At 43.4% G+C, this 17,196-nt stretch overlaps 2 protein-coding genes across 4 annotated transcripts in view; both read right to left on the reverse strand.

Annotated features, from left to right (window-relative positions):
- LOC144485619 (inter-alpha-trypsin inhibitor heavy chain H3-like) overlaps window positions 1-17,196 on the reverse strand; it is a 105,606-nt gene that overhangs the window by 83,992 nt on the left and 4,418 nt on the right. The gene's annotated exons all lie outside the window — the stretch shown is intronic.
- Window positions 1-17,196, reverse strand: part of LOC144491656 (inter-alpha-trypsin inhibitor heavy chain H3-like) — a 60,932-nt gene that overhangs the window by 13,081 nt on the left and 30,655 nt on the right. For all 3 annotated transcript variants that reach the window (XM_078209804.1, XM_078209803.1, XM_078209802.1), the window contains exons 15-16: window positions 16,799-16,959; window positions 13,860-14,012 (exon numbers count right to left, since the gene is read on the reverse strand). In XM_078209804.1, the coding sequence (XP_078065930.1) occupies window positions 13,860-14,012; window positions 16,799-16,959 (314 nt within the window). The remainder of the gene's footprint in view (window positions 1-13,859; window positions 14,013-16,798; window positions 16,960-17,196) is intronic.

Below are 17,196 nucleotides of genomic sequence, written 5' to 3' on the forward strand. Positions count from 1 at the left end.
TGGGATGGGATGGGAGGTAGTTTGTATGGAGCACAAATGTCAGCTCAAACTTGTTGGGCTGATTGGCCTGTTTCTCTGCTGTAAACTCAATATAGGCTGGGATTTTCTGGCCTCAATTTGGCAGGACTCCCTGCAAGGTATGTGGCAGGCCAGCCAGAAGTGCATTGACTATCGGTGGGACTGGAAGATCCCCGTGGTGGGCAGGACTGGAAAATCCCCGCCATAGGCTTTTACAGTGTTACCTGATCATTTGGAGAAAACAAAATTACAGAAAAAAGTGGCTACCTTACATATAAATTATACCAAAACATCCTGCAACAGATGAAAATAACTGAAACCATTCCCTAACCCATTATCTAAATTTGACATACAAATCTGAGCAAATCTTATTGATGAATTTTTTCAATTATAAGAATTATTCATGGAAATAGCAGAAGAGATGGATGAATAAATGTCACTGTTCTTGTACAAACTCTCAGTGCATTCTTTGCATTATTTCAATGTGGGCACCAACTCGTTTAAAATTGAATTTTGTATAAGTGTGTTACATCTTACACAACAGAACAGAACCCATTGTAATCTGTCTCTGCGTCGCACAATGGGTCAGCGCAGTCAGCTATTAAGTAAATTGTGGGCGCCTTGAGACCAGCTAAGGATATAAACCATTAAATAGCTCTTTATTCCAACAATTGGAATCCAGAGTTACGAGAAAAGGTCAGTCCATCACTCAAACCAGCCTCCCTTCCATTGACTCTGTCTACACTTTCCGTTGCCTCAGAAAAGCAGCCAGAATAATCAAGGACCCCATGTACCCTGGACATTCTCTCTTCCACCTTCTTCCATCAGTAAAAGGATACGAAAACCTGAGGTCATGTACCAACCGACTCTAGAAAGCTTCTTCCCTGCTGCCATCAGACTTTTGAATGGACCTACCTTATATTAAGCTGATCTTTCTCTACACCCTAGCTATGACTGTAATACTACATTCTGCACTCTCTCCTTTCCTTCTGTATATACAGTATGCTTTGTCTGTAGAGCGCGCAAGAAACAATACTTTCCACTGTATATGAATACATGTATACATGGGCGGCACGGTGGCACAGTGGTTAGCACTGCTGCCTCACAGCTCCAGGGACCTGGGTTCGATTCCCAGTTTGGGTCACTGTATGTGTGGAGTTTGCACATTCTCCCCATGTCTGCGTGGGTTTCCTCCAGTGCTCCGGTTTCCTCCCACACACCAAAGATATGCGGGTTAGGTTGATTGGCCATACTAAATTGCCCCTTCGTGTCCCAGGATGTGTAAGTTAGAGGGATTAGTGGGATAAATGTGTGGGTTTGTGGGGATAGGGCCTGAGGTGGGATTGTGGTCGGGGCAGACTCGATGGGCCTCCTTCTGCACTGTAGGAATCTATGTGAAAATAATAAATCAAATCAAAACAAAATCATGGATAGAAGGACTACTTAGACTAACAGTTTGCGCTTGCTTGCTGCTGTTCACTATGTGTAATACCAACACTAGGCCACCTCAGGACTGTGACTGATGGCATAACATTATAATGAATCAATTAAACGATTATAGGAGTTCATACTGGATTATTCATTATAACTATTAACATATTAACAAATACAAATTGTGATCTTACAATATAGATTTTTAACATTGCTTAGTTATTAAGTTACTAAGTTATTAAGTCAGTTATTAAGATTTTGGCTTTTGAGTAAACCTGTTGACATCCTTAGGAAAAATCTGGAATTAAGTACATTTTATGCAAGTCAATGCTTAAATGGATTATGTAAAGCTCTAATTAAAACAAACTGTTAATATTCATTTGTATGAGCAGTCTATATGTAAATTCTATATATTATAACATACTTCAAGCATCCATTTCTGTATGTAACTTGACAAGTATCTGTGATCAGAGCTTCAATGCTGTATTTTACAGAATAAAATAACTGATTTTTGTGTCTAACTGCAAGTATGTTTATCGGCAAGGTCACTGCATTTTGGAAAATGATTAGCAACTGGACAAATTCAATCATTAATCCATCAACATATTTGTTAATGTTGCATCACTGTGCATCAACAAATCAAACTAGAGCTACGTTGAAGGTCATCAAGCAATTCTTTTCCTAAATAGTTGGTGCACAAAGTGTTGTGCAATTTCAAATCATAAACGTGAACATGTTTCTCCAAAGGTTCCCAAAGATGAATTTGTTCTTTGGAAAAAAATCGACATCACCATCAAAACCCAACAAATATATTTGAACTTACAGATTGAAAGGGAATAAAGACAAGAAATGATGTGTGATAATGTGCTTGATTGGATGTGATACATCTGCATGGAAATTATATCAGTCAGAAATATTGATTGCTCTTGGCCAACACCATGGCTCGACTGAAGATCTAGGACAGTAGAACATAGAACATAGAACATAGAAAGCCACAGCACAAACAGGCCCTTCGGCCCACAAGTTGCGCCGATCACATCCCCACCTCTAGGCCTATCTATAGCCCTCAATCCCATTAAATCCCATGTACTCATCCAGAAGTCTCTTAAAAGACCCCAACGAGTTTGCCTCCACCACCACCGACGTCAGCCGATTCCACTCACCCACCACCCTCTGAGTGAAAAACTTACCCCTGACATCCCCCCTGTACCTACCCCCCAGCACCTTAAACCTGTGTCCTCTCGTAGCAACCATTTCAGCCCTTGGAAATAGCCTCTGAGAGTCCACCCTATCCAGACCCCTCAACATCTTGTAAACCTCTATCAGGTCACCTCTCATCCTTCGTCTCTCCAGGGAGAAGAGACCAAGCTCCCTCAACCTATCCTCATAAGGCATGCCCCCCAATCCAGGCAACATCCTTGTAAATCTCCTCTGCACCCTTTCAATGGCTTCAACATCTTTCCTGTAATGAGGTGACCAGAACTGCGCGCAGTACTCCAAGTGGGGTCTAACCAGGGTCCTATAAAGCTGCAGCATTATCTCCCGACTCCTAAACTCAATCCCTCGATTAATGAAGGCTAGTACGCCATACGCCTTCTTGACCGCATCCTCCACCTGCGAGGCCGATTTAAGAGTCCTATGGACCCGGACCCCAAGGTCCTTCTGATCCTCTACACTGCTAAGAATGGTACCCTTCATTTTATACTGCTGCTCCATCCCATTGGATCTGCCAAAATGGATCACTACACACTTATCCGGGTTGAAGTCCATCTGCCACTTCTCCGCCCAGTCTTGCATTCTATCTATGTCTCGCTGCAACTTCTGACATCCCTCCAAACTATCCACAACACCACCTACCTTGGTGTCGTCAGCAAACTTACCAACCCATCCCTCCACTTCCTCATCCAGGTCATTTATGAAAATGACAAACAGCAAGGGTCCCAGAACAGATCCCTGGGGCACTCCACTGGTCACTGACCTCCATGCAGAGAAAGACCCCTCCACAGCCACTCTCTGCCTTCTGCAGGCAAGCCAGTTCTGGATCCACAAGGCAACAGCCCCTTGGATCCCATGCCCTCTCACTTTCTCAAGAAGTCTTGCATGGGGGACCTTATCGAACGCTTTGCTGAAGTCCATATAGACCACATCCACCGCTCTTCCTTCGTCAATGTGCTTGGTCACATTTTCAAAGAACTCAACCAGGCTCGTAAGGCACGACCTGCCCCTGACAAAGCCGTGCTGACTACTTTTGATCATACTAAACTTCTCTAGATGATCATAAATCCTGTCTCTCAGGATCCTCTCCATCAACTTACCAACCACTGAGGTTAGACTCACCGGTCGGTAATTTCCCGGGCTGTCCCTGTTCCCTTTCTTGAATATAGGGACCACATCCGCAATCCTCCAATCCTCCGGAACCTCTCCCGTCTCCATCGACGATGCAAAGATCATCGCCAAAGGCTCCGCAATCTCCTCCCTCGCCTCCCACAGTAACCTGGGGTACATCCCATCCGGTCCCGGCGACTTACCAACCTTGATGCCATTCAATAGTTCCAACACATCCTCTTTCTTTATGTCCACATGCTCGATCCTTTCTGTCCTCCGCAATCCAGCAGTACAACCACCCAGATCCCTTTCCACCGTGAATACCGAGGTAAAGTATTCATTAAGCACCTCCGCCATTTCTAACGGTTCCGCACAAACTTTTCCCCCTTCACCTTTTAAGGGTCCTATGCCTTCACATCTCATCCTTTTACTCTTGACATATTTGTAGAAAGCCTTGGGATTCTCCTTAATCTTACCCGCCAAGGTCTTCTCATGACCCCTTCTCGCTCTCCTAATTTCCTTCTTAAGCTCCTTCCTACATCGCGTATACTCCTCTAAATCCTTAACACCTCCTAGCTCTCTGAACCTTCTGTACGCCTCTCTTTTCTTATTTACCAGGTTCATCACAACCTTCGTGCACCACGGTTCCCGTACCCTACCAACACCCCCCTGTCTCATCGGAACGTTGTCATGCAGAGCTCCAGACAAACATTCCTTGAAAATCCTCCACTTTCCTTCGGTACTTTTCCCCAAGAATGCCTCCTTCCAATTTACCCGTCTAATTTCCTCCCTGATGACACTGTATTTCCCTTTACTCCAGAGAAACACTTTCCTAGCCTGCCTGACCCTATCTCTTTCCAATGCTATCGTGAAGGAGATAGAATTATGATCGCTATCCCCAAGATGCTCACCCACCGAGAGATCCTCCACCTGTCCAGGTTCATTAGCCAGCACCAGATCAAGAACAGCCTCTCCTCTAGTAGGCTTATCCACATACTGTGTCAGGAAACTCTCCTGGACACACCTAACAAACTCCTCTCCATCCAAACCCCTAGCCCTAGGGATATTCCAATCTATGTTTGGGAAATTAAAATCTCCCATCACGACAACTCTGTTATTCCTACATCTCTCCAGGATCTGTTTCCCCATCTGCTCCTCAACATCTCTGTTACTATTGGGCGGCCTATAGAAAACACCCAGCAAAGTTACCGACCCCTTCCTGTTCCTAACCTCCACCCACAGAGATTCCGTAGTCAGTCCCTCCACGGCGTCCACCTTCTCTACAGCCGTGACACTATCCCTGATCAACAGTGCCACTCCCCCCCCTCTCTTGCCTCCCTCCCTGTCCTTCCTGAAACATCTAAAACCCGGCACCTGAAGCACCCAGTCCAGTCCCTGAGACATCCAAGTCTCCGTAATGGCCACCACATCACAATTCGAAGCAGCAATCCACGCTCCAAGCTCATCCACTTTATTCACTACACTCCTGGCATTAAAATAGACACATCTCAGACCTTCAGCCTGAGCACTTCCCTTCTCCCTCACTCGTCTAACCTCCCTCTTACCCTGTCTACATTCCTTATCTATTTGCGAGCTAACCTCCTCGCTCTCAGTCCCCTCATTTCGATTCCCTCCCCCCAACCTTTCTAGATTAAAGTCTCACCAGTAGCCTTAGCCAACCTTCCCGCCAGGATATTGGTCCCCCTGGGATTCAAGTGCCACCCGTCTTTTTTAAACAGGTCACACCTGCCCCTAAAGAGGTCCCAATGATCCAAGTACCCAAATCCTTGTCCCTTGCTCCAGTCCCTCAGCCACGCATTAATTCTCCACCGATTCCTGTTCTCACTCTCCCGCGGCACAGGCAGCAATCCCGAGATTATTACCTTTGCATTCCTCTTTCTCAGCTGTCTACCCAACTCCCTATATTCTCTTTTCATGACCCCTTCCCTCTTCCTACCTATGTCAGCAGTACCTATATGCATCACGACCTTGGGCTCCTCTCCCTCCCCCTTCAGGATTTCTGGGACTCGACCAGAGACATCCTGGACCCCTGCACCAGGGAGGCAAACCACCATCCGAGAGTCCCGTCTGTGTCCGCAAAAACGCCTATCTGACCCTCTCACCGTAGAGTCCCCAATTAGCACTACCCTCCTTTCCTTACCCCTTTGCACTACTGGGCCAGGCTCAGCTCCAGAGACACTGCCACCGCTGCTTCCCCCAGGTGGGCTGTCCACCCCAGTAGTACTCAGACAGGAGTACTTATTATTAAGGGGCACATCCACCGGGGTGCTCACCATCACCCGAGCTTTCTCCTTCCTCACTGTTACCCAGTTACCCTCCTCCCGTGGTCCCGGTGTGACCACCTGCCGATAGCTCCTGTCAATGACCTCCTCACTATCCCTAACCCGGCGAAGGTCCTCGAGCTGCAATTCCAGTTCCCTAACATGGTCCCTTAGGAACCGCAGCTCAACACACCCAGCACAGATATGGTCGTCTGGGAGGCTAGGAGCCTCCAGGACCTCCCACATCCTACATTGGGAACAACATACTGGCCTGACAGTCATAATTGCCCTTTTAAACACAGGGAAAAAAGTGAATGAAGATTATTCCTCTCTGTTCCAAATTATTTCTACCAAGGTACCCGGAGAAAAGTAACTTATAAATAAAATTTTTTAAAAATAAGAAACTCACCCCTGCTCGCCCTTTCTGCCTAAGCCCGATGAGCCAAAGCCCCTCAGTTCTCACTCAGCTCCGTCTCACTCCGCTGCCCGCTCCCAACGCTGCCCGCTAGATAGTGGGACCTGCCTTTTAAACCTCCTGTGCACTAAAAAAAAACTCAAGAGACCCTTCCCAGTAAACCCCGCGGCCACTGCCGGTTGCGCGCCAAAATTTAAAACTAAATTAAATAAATAAATAACACCCGCGGAAAAGTACTTAAAACTAATTCTTACCCCAAAAATCCTGTCACCAGTCACAGCTCTGCCTTTCTCCACAGCAACAAGAGTAATGATGTTCCACTGTACCGACTCCAACAATGGCAATGAATGCTCTCAGCTGATTAGCTAGGGAATACTGTACACTATGCTGTGTGCCCTCTTGAGAAAGGCACCCCCGCTTGTGCTGGAAGGCTGCGAATATGCTATATCCTGATGCCACATTGTCCTGTTGGCTAATGCAATGACAAAATACCTGATTTGTACCACGAAAGTCCAGGTATTTCATTTGTCAAACAGCCAACGAACAATAAGCATTGAGCAAATAATTTAGCAAAGACTATGGTACCTCACAACATCTTGGCTGTAGTACTGAAGACTTGTGCTCAAGAACTAGCTGTACCCCTAACCAAACTGTTCCATTACAGTTACAACAAATACATTTACCCAACAATGAGGAAAATCGCCTAGGTATGTCCTGTACACAAAAAGCAGGACAAATCCAATCCAGCCACCTACCATCAATCTACTCTCAATCATCCGCTATTAGAAGTATCTGGAAGTACTCTGAATTGTTTTTGGAGTGTTTTGGTGAGTTCCTCAATCTGTCGAGATTGTCGCTGCACACTCAAAGGGATGGCAGAGGACTACCTGACTTGTCCACACAAAATGTTCCAATAGGTATGAGAGTAGCAGTGGCAGGGAATGAGTCTAACACACCAGCAAGGCATCTGTGAAGAAATTAAGCCTGTATGATGCCCTCTATCAAGTGAGGGCCAGACTCCTCCATGGTCCTTGACAATGACAGTGGCTGTCTGGTAGGCTAATCAATGCACTCAACATTTGGGTGTACATGCCCATCAGTGCTGTCCTATATGCCACCCATTGAGATTCTCAGCTTAGTCCTCTGCAGCAGAACCTGTCTGCAACCTTATCTTCCAACGTGCTGTCAAGTGAACCTTCCTTTACCCCTGACCTGTCTAAAATCTAGATAACCCATCACATGCTGAACTCCAAGCTATACGCAGTGCCAGTAACTAAGTTGGGCTGCAGGTGTTAGAGTCTCTTCATTAATGCTGTGGTGTTGCTCTCTATCTTCCTCCTTGAGCTGTTTTTGCAGGGCAAGCATCAGTTCTTCCAAGTCAAAGCAGGAAATCACAAGCAAAGTGTTGATTTGAGGGATGTTGGTGACGTTTAGAAGCAAGAGGTTCATGGTAACACTATCAGCAGCTTCTTCAACATAGAACATAGAACAGTACAGCACAGAACAGGCCCTTCGGCCCACGATGTTGTGCCAAGCTTTATCTGAAACCAAGATCAAGCTATCCCACTCCCTATCATCCTGGTGTGCTCCATGTGCCTATCCAATAACCGCTTAAATGTTCCTAAAGTGTCTGACTCCACTATCACTGCAGGCAGTCCATTCCACACCCCAACCACTCTCTGCGTAAAGAACCTACCTCTGATATCCTTTCTATATCTCCCACCACGAACTCTATAGTTATGCCCCCTTGTAATAGCTCCATCCACCCGAGGAAATAGTCTTTGAACGTTCACGCTATCTATCCCCTTCATCATTTTATAAACCTCTATTAAGTCTCCCCTCAGCCTCCTCCGCTCCAGAGAGAACAGCCCTAGCTCCCTCAACCTTTCCTCATAAGACCTACCCTCCAAACCAGGCAGCATCCTGGTAAATCTCCTCTGCACTCTTTCCAGCGCTTCCACATCCTTCTTATAACATGCCAGATAGCCAGCGTGAAGCGCGCTCTCCGAACTTTGAGCATATCCTGCCATACCCGCAGACGGAGACCGTGGGCTCAAAATCGCCTCCGGTAGCATCAAGTTTGAATGCTACAATATTCCAATGGAACTGGCATTGGGAGATCACAAATTGTGGCCCCCTCCCCCCCTACCGCATCCAAAAAATGGGGCAAGAACATTTTCAGCCCCTATTATTTTAGACGTAAGTTCTTTTAAGTTTAGGTTCTAATCATGCAATGTTTTATTTTGGATAAGTTACAATGATGGAGATGAATTCACTTAATGGATGTAAATTCTAATTCTGAGAATGACGGAAAAGGACTATCTATAGCTAACAATCCACTTCCTTTGCTCCTGTTGTCACCATAGGATTTGATTAGAATGTATCATATCTTTTTCTCAGGTTCACTGAGTGAGAAGCTGTCAGTGGGTTGTTAACCAAGAGAAAGTAAATAAAGGAGTTTGATCTAAATAGAAGTCAAGCGCCGAGATAAAAATGCCCTGAATCAGCAAGGTCAGCAAGGGTGGTGTGTGAATGTTTATTTTGTGGGCTTAGAACATTTAACTGGAACAAACAGAAAACAATGGAGATGAGAGCAGGTATTGGGAGGCTGGAGGTGATATCAGAGGTACGGAGCAGGGAGACGATGGAGGGATTGGAAAATAAGCATGAGAATTTTAAATTTGAGGTGCTGCTCAACTGGGAGTAGGTGCAAGTCCTGCTTGGAAATATTTGGAGACATTCTCCAATATTTGGAGACATTATAGAGGTTTATAAAATCATGAAGGGCATAGACCAGCTAGGTAGTCAACATTTTTTCCCAGAGGTAGGAAAGTCTAAAACTAGAGGGCATACGTTTAAGGTGAGAGAGGAGAGATGCAAAAGGGTCCAGAGGGGCAATTTTTTCATTCAGAGGGTGGTGAGTGTCTGGATGCCAGAGGTAGTAGTAGAGGCGGGTACAATTTTGTCTTTTGAAAAGCATTTGTCAGTTACATGGATAAGATGGGTGTAGAGGGATATGGGCCAGATGCAGGCAATTGGGACGAGCTTAGTGGTAAAAACTGGGCAGAATGGACAAATTGGGCTGAAGGACCTTTTTCCATGCTGTAAACCTTTATGACTCTATGACTTCACTCTATGAGACAGGAGAACATTTGTTAGAAGGCAGACTACAGGAATAATCATTAGACAGCTGGAGAATAGGTTGAAGAAAGGACATGGGTGACCAAGTGCCAGAGGATGGGAAGGGAGAGGAAGACTCTCAAAGTTCACGTGCTTCTGAAGCTATCTGATGGGGATACAGAGCTAGATACCCATAGTACAGAACAGTAACTCAGGACATATAGATAATAAGTAATGCCGATAAATTTCCTGGGGGTTCAGGTGTTGAGAGCAGCAGTAGTATTGGAAACTAAGACAGTGAGAGAAGTAAACAATCATTTCTGTAATTGTAAAGGTGTATTTCAATCACATGTTTCCTCACAGGTACCCGGGTAAAAGAAACAGAAGAAGGAGTACAAACTTCTTACAAAGGAAGAGTGGCAATGTGTGATGATACGGTGCCTTTAAGAAATGTATTTTTATCATGATTCTTGCAAGGGACATGTTTAAAATTCAGCTTTGTTTGATATGGTGCCAATTTGTCTGGATGACAGGTAGCTCAAATGTTGAGTATGCAGGATAATGACTGATTTTAGCTGATGGTGTGTTAATGCATTCTAGTTGACCTAGGTTTCCCTTGGGGGTTCAGAGTCGGGTTTTGATGAGATTGACAAGAGAGAATCATGTACTTATGGGAGGAGCTAAGCTTGCAGGGAAGATTCACAGCTTCTCTTTTATTTGAAAACAGTCAGTTTTTAGCCTGGTCCTGAAAGAAACAAGAGGTGTCTTTTTCTCTCTCTCTCTGGAGGTTGCTGTTTGAGGCTGTCAGAAAACAAGTGTCTCTCTGTCATGCTCTCTCTCTCCAGAGCTCTAGGACTGTTAACAAGTACAATCACTTAAGCCTGTGTGTTGCTAACTGATTTTGAAGAGGTGTTTTAAGTCTATAAGAGGAATATTGCTTGAATTGGAACTCATAGGAGTAGGTTAGCAGTTAAAAACTACATCTTGTCATGTTTAAGTATTGTTCAATTGTTAACTTTTAAGCTAATTCATTTGTTACAGTTAAACTGTGTTGTTAAATAAAGTTTGTTTTGATAAAGTTTCCCAATTTGTCAGTAGGATTGCCTGGAGTGATAAATCATATCTCAAATTAATGCCAAAATAACAAATAGTTGGGGTCTAGTCTAATTTCATAATATACCTTGGAGTTTCTGACTCATACACTAACAAAAGTGGAGAGAGGCAATATAAACAATAGACGCAATTCTACAATGCCTGCAGAAGCAGAGGAGACTTGGGAATAAAAATATGCAAATCATTGAAGATGTCAGGACGGTTTGAGAAAGTAGTTAATAAAGCATATGGGATCCAGGACTTTATAAATAGAGATGTGTGGCTGGATTTTCACCGAGTTGGGATGACCCATGATCCTTTGGCAGGTCCCAATTCAGGAATTCCCAAATTCACTCCTGGGCTGAGAGATTTTTGGGAATGCCTTTAAAGGGTGAAGTCAAAAGCCCGCACCCAACACTCCCGACCTGGCCAGCTCCATCGTGGAGATAATCCTAGTCCTCCATCTTCATGGAGTTGGGCAAGTCATGAACCTTAATCTGCATGAAAATGCCTTTTAAAAATTGAGTTCAAAAGGTCTTATCTATGTCCCTCCACCCACCTACCTACATGGCTCCTCATACCCCCTCTGCATACATAATGAGACTTGATTGAGAGCCCAGAAATCCATTACTCTGATTATACCCGAGACCCAGAGGAAATATTGCTTGATTAACAGCTCTGGCTCTCTGCTGTCCATTTCACAATGTTTATTTACACAAGGTTAAAAGGTTTCAAGGGCTTGGAGTTTCAAATATTGATACTTTAATGGATGTGGATAATTGACATTTTTATTGTCCAGTAGTGAAATTAATTATTTTTAATAGAGAGGAAAGTAATGAATGAGTGACTGTTTTTAAAGCTTTTTCTTATACAAATCATTGTCACTACAGGGTGCATTGATTCTATACAGTGTATAGTGGGACAATGGGGGCATAAATCATGACTCTTTAAAAACCTGGCCCAACTCAGTGAAAATTATGGAGGAGTAGGGCATGCCCATCTTCACAATGGAGCTGACTAGGTCAGGAGTGCCAGATGCAGGCTTTTGACACACACCAACCAGCACCCTCTAAAGGCACTCCCAAATATCAGATAGTCCAGAAATTGGGTCAGGAGTCCTGGAATCTGGAACAGCCTGCCGATTTTAAAGGGCTCTCAAGGTTATCCTAACTTGGTGAAAATGCAGCTGTGTGTCCAATTCTGGGCACCACATTTAAAACATTTTTTTTTTATTCGTTCATGGGATGTGGGCATCGCTGGCTGGACCAGCATTTATTGCTCATCCCTGAGGACATTTAAGAGTCAACCACATTGCTGTGGTTCTGGAGTCACATGTAGGTCAGACCAGGTAAGAATGGCAGATTTCCTTCCCTAAAGGATATTAGTGAACCAGATAGGTTTTTACAACTATTGACAATTTTAGGACGGATGTAAATGCATTAGCGAGAGAAGGTTTATGAGGAATTTCTGCTCTGTGGATAGATTGGATAAACCAGGATGTTCTCCTTAGAGAAGATTGAATGGAGATTAGTTTTCAAAGTCATGAGGGGTCTGGACACAGTAGATATGGAAAAACGGTTCCCATTGACAGAAGGGTTGAGAACAAGAAGGCACCAATTAAAGATTGAATGTCAGAAGAACCAATCATGAGGTTAAGCCTTTTTAACACAATAACTGGTTAGGATTTTGAATGCACTGCCTGAGATTGTAGTGGAGGTCAGTTCAATCATGACTTTCAAATGGGTACTGTATAAGCACCTGAAGAGAAATGATTTGAAGGCAGTGGGGCTAACTGAGTTGTTCTTGCAGTGAGCTGGCACTGACAGAATGGGCTGTATGGCCTTCTTCAATGCTGGAACTATTCCATGGTTCTGCAATCCCAACCAGAAGTCATAGTTCATGCCAATGATTTAGGAAAGAAGAGGTCGGAATGTATTTAAGATGTGGGACCTGTAAAAGTAGTACCTACAGATCACTGTCATTGCCACACCGATATAGGAATAGTCAGATGGTTACAATGGGATATGATTAAAGTTTAGTTCATTTCATATTTTTTGTGTGGTGTCCTGAAGGAATGTTTCTTTGATGAATATCACATACACAAGCTGATGTTTGAATTTGGAGGTATTTTAAGAGATGGTGATGCTGATCTTTATAAAATCTGAGATAAACAAAGTTGTTTGAAAGGTGAAGCATGATTCCCAATTAATGACAACAAAATATGTAAAAATACTTGGGGTGGGATTTTCCGGCCACGCTCGCCCTGAAGCCAGAAAATCCTGCCCAAGGTCAACAGATCTTTCCATGGTCTGTCCCTCGCCCCTTCCGATTCCCATTGTGGGCGGGACGGTAAAATTCGCCCTATGATGTCTCGCTCACTGTCGGAACATACGTTACAATGTCTATTTTTAAATGTTCATTTAACATGACAAGACTATCAGGAGGAAAGTTTGACAATGCAATTCATGTTACAAAGGATGTTACATAAGAACATAGAAACATAGAAGATAGGAGCAGGAGGAGGCCATTTGGCCCTTCGAGTCTGCTCCCCCATTCATTACAATCATGGCTGATCGTCCAACTCAATAACCTAATCCTGCTTTCTCCCCATAACCTTTGGTCCCATTCGCCCCAAGGGCTATATCTGGCCCCCTCTTTAATACATTCAATGCTTTGGCATCAACGTGTTCTATCAGCATGGAGAGCTTTTAGAAAAACCGATCATTTATATGCTTGTAAAGAATTACCGGACAACACCAAGTGATCAATGTCACATTATGCTGGGTGTTTATCACATGGCAATTTTTGTAAATTTTTTTGAAAAAAATCTCTTTGCTGTTTTTTGTTAATATGTGGTTGCTGAAGATTTAAATAAAACTCTTGTCTGTTTGTTATATGACTTTCAATTTTGATCTTCGTTGTTACCTTAATGTATACCATACTCATTTTCTTATATGACCTGGATTTAGAAACAGAATGAACACTATCAATAAAAAGACAACAATTTCTATACTTAAACTGGAAAGTTTAGGTTTTATATTTCTGCGTAATTATACTTAAAGCAGCAGTATGGAAAATACATGGGCTTACCATATGTGCTTAAAGTAGCATGGGAGAATTTCCTGATTAATAATGCTTCTAGCACATTTACCGCTTATATTTGAAAAAAAACTTACCAGATGATACATAACTCAATTTAGGACTCAGTCCTCGTGCAGTTGAGAAACGTTGTGAAGTAGAGGAATGTTGTGATATAGAGGAACCTTCTGATGGAGCGAAAACTCGCAAACTAGAGGAAGCACTTTGAGTTTTCTCTTTTTGGAACATCCCTAGAACAAAGAGAATTTGTTAGTCTTCTTAGATTTATTTGTACGACTCTTCAGAGCACCATTAGAGAACCAATTCTGTGACCATTTAATTTAAAATAAGATGTTTTGAATTTAGCAGTTTAAAATTATTCTTCAGTTCTATCAAATTGCAAGTTACATTACATGTAATCTGAAAGTACGCATGCTGAAGATTTTGTTTGGTTCTGTCCACATCAATAAAGGAAGAACTTGAATTTATATAGCACCTTTTACAACCTGGATGCCTGGGGTGAAATTTTCTGGCCGTTCACACCAGCGGGATTTTCTGGTCCTGCTGCGGGGAATGGAGATTTGGCAGAGCGCCAAATTCTCCATCCTCGCCTGCAGCAGTGGTGGAGCGTTGACAGCCAGAAAATTCTGGTCCCAAAGCATTTCACAGCCAACGAAGCATGTGTTGAAGTGTTGCAATGTAGGGAATGAATAGCAATGAGATAAAGCTCGGATCATCTATATTTTGTGTTGTCCGAGGGATAACTATTGGACAGAACATCAGTAAGAAATCTACTTCAGGAATCACAGGGGAGGGTAGATTGAGCCTCAGCAGAATTATATATGGGGCTAAGTTTCGCCATAGCTGAAATTTTGTATGCATGGAATCTGTCTTGGACCAGTGCAGGAAATTGAGTCAGAGTTTCTTTTACACTTGTTGAAACAGTTACGAGTGCCAAGATTGTGTATGCACTTTACCATTATGCATTCTTCCTTCGGAACTCAACTATCCCTGAATTCTTCAAGGAAGATCATGTGAACGGATGGTTTGTGCACATATGCATTGTGAACAAGAGTCTCCTGCGAAATGATTGAGTGTACTCCATGAAGTCTAGCAATTGAACTTCAAGTGGCATCAGATAACTGATGCAATAAATGTTAAAGCAGCGGAAAAGATTTTAAAGTTCTGCATACAAGTAATTGCTATTAAGAGAGATAGGAACATATACTGTGGGGGAAATTTTTAGCCTGCACTCTCTGTCTGCAAAAATGGTGGCGTGTGCTCAGGACCCAGAGAGCGCCATTCACACCGGTGAGTTTCCAAGTTCCGATCTTACTGACTCCTTGCCGGTGGAGCGGTGTGAAACATACCACGGGACCATAGAAAGCTCATTTTGATACATTAGCCTGTCATTAGTGAACATTCTCTTCCAGAACGTCCCCCCTCGCCAGATATGCAGCAGGCGCTGATGTGACGTCACGGTAGCACAATTTACAATAGGTTCACCTGGTCATTAATCTATCATGGGGGTCTCCCCGGGGTCATAAAGGTAAGTATAGGCCCACGGAAGAAGGACATGGCCAGGCAGTGGCTTGGCAATGCCTCTTAACATAGGTTGGCACTGCCAGTTTGGCACTATGCTCAGACTGTCGGGGAGATGGTAGGAAGGTGCCAATGATCGGAGGGTGAGGGAAGAAGAGGTCGATGATCGGGAGTAGGGGAGAAGGGGCCTAGTATCAGGGGATGGGAGAGAAGGGCTGATGATCCGGGGTGGGGTAGGGAAGCTCTTCAGAAGTTGCATAAAATCATTCATGAACTATCCATTATAGCGACCTAGTTAACTTGTTGAGACAAGTCGTGAATACAAATCCCTGAAGCCAAGTGATAGCCTCCTTACTTGCTGAGTTTAAGGTGATCAGTCCACCACTTAGCCTGCAGAGCCTTGGTAACGTGCAGCATTGTTTTTATCTTTCTGCAAGTGGATAAAGGGCCCCAGTTGGTTATGGCGATTGTCCCTTTCAGGGCAACACAGCAGAGTAAGGGTCACATGGCCTGTGTAACCAATCAGGACTCCGAGTGTGGAATCACCTCATGATGAGAGAAGTTCCTAAGCAGAGACATTTTGGGAGCTAGCTACAGCCATGTTGTACAATTCTTATTGATAAATATCTTTTGTGTGCATGAACAAAGTTTGTGAAAGTGCAACTTTACAGCTGTGTAGATTGGTTGGATAGAGACCCCATTTTCCTATTTATGTGCCACTTCTGCAGCTTGCTGCTGCACACTTCAGCAGAAAGTTGGTGGGTGAAGGTTCTGCTTAAGGACGAAGCCCAGTGTGGAAACTTAGGCCTAGTTGTTTGTCAAACATCCTAAACCCTCATCTAGCTGCTACTTCAGGTGGGCACAGTAAGAAGTCTCACAACACCAGGTTAAAGTCCAGCAGGTTTATTTGGAATCACGAGCTTTTGGAGCACTGCTCCTTCATCAGGTGACACTCTTCTGATGAAGGAGCAGCGCTCCGAGAGCTCATGATTCCAAATAAACCTGTTGGACTTTAACCTGGTGTTGAGAGACTTCTTACTGTGCCCACCCTAATCCAATGCCAGCATCTCCGCATCATGACTTCAGGTGGGAAACAAATTTGGTATTGATTTCCGATTGAATGTGCCTGCCCCCCAAATAAATGCTAATTTAGACTTTCTATCCATCCCAGGTCAAATATATTACTTTAAATATTGCTCTCTGCACTGTTGTCGTGGTTAACTAATACATTCATGGTAAGTACAAAAATACAAGAATATACAAGTTTAGAAATTCCCATGACAAGCCAATGGTTAAATTATTGGTTGAAGTTTTAAAATAGTATGAAGAATGTCTTGTGAACCCACTAAGTGCTTCAGCTATATTGACCAAAAGTAATTTTGAGATCACTCTCAAAATATTTTCTACAATGAGTATTTCCTCTGCAAAAACTATAATGTTTCAAAATATAAAGCACATCCAAAAAAGAGTGATTTCAATGAAGCAAAAAGGTTACCAATCCAAATGGGTTTGTCAGGCACGAGGATTACATCCGTTTTTTCCTCTTCTGGTTTAGTTACAACCATAGACGTTAGGGGCGTTACAAAACTGTACTTTAGCGACAGCTCCAAAGCTCTATCTGATAGTTTTTTCTTTTCTCTTCCACTAGCTGAAATTCTGAAAAATTGGAACAGATTGCAAGGATTATGAGCTGTTTTTGTTTGTTTGTTATGTTAGGGTACGGATCAGAAACCCCAAGGTATATTATGAAGTGTGACTAAACCCCAATGATTTGCTATTTTGGCATTAATGTGAGGATATCATGTTTTGATTTGATTTGGTTTATTATTGTCACATGTATTAGTATACAGTGAAAAGTGTTGTTAGACCATAAGACATAGGAGCAGAATTGGG

The sequence above is a fragment of the Mustelus asterias genome, chromosome 3 (genome assembly GCF_964213995.1).
Source record: "Mustelus asterias chromosome 3, sMusAst1.hap1.1, whole genome shotgun sequence".
NCBI lineage: Eukaryota > Metazoa > Chordata > Chondrichthyes > Carcharhiniformes > Triakidae > Mustelus > Mustelus asterias.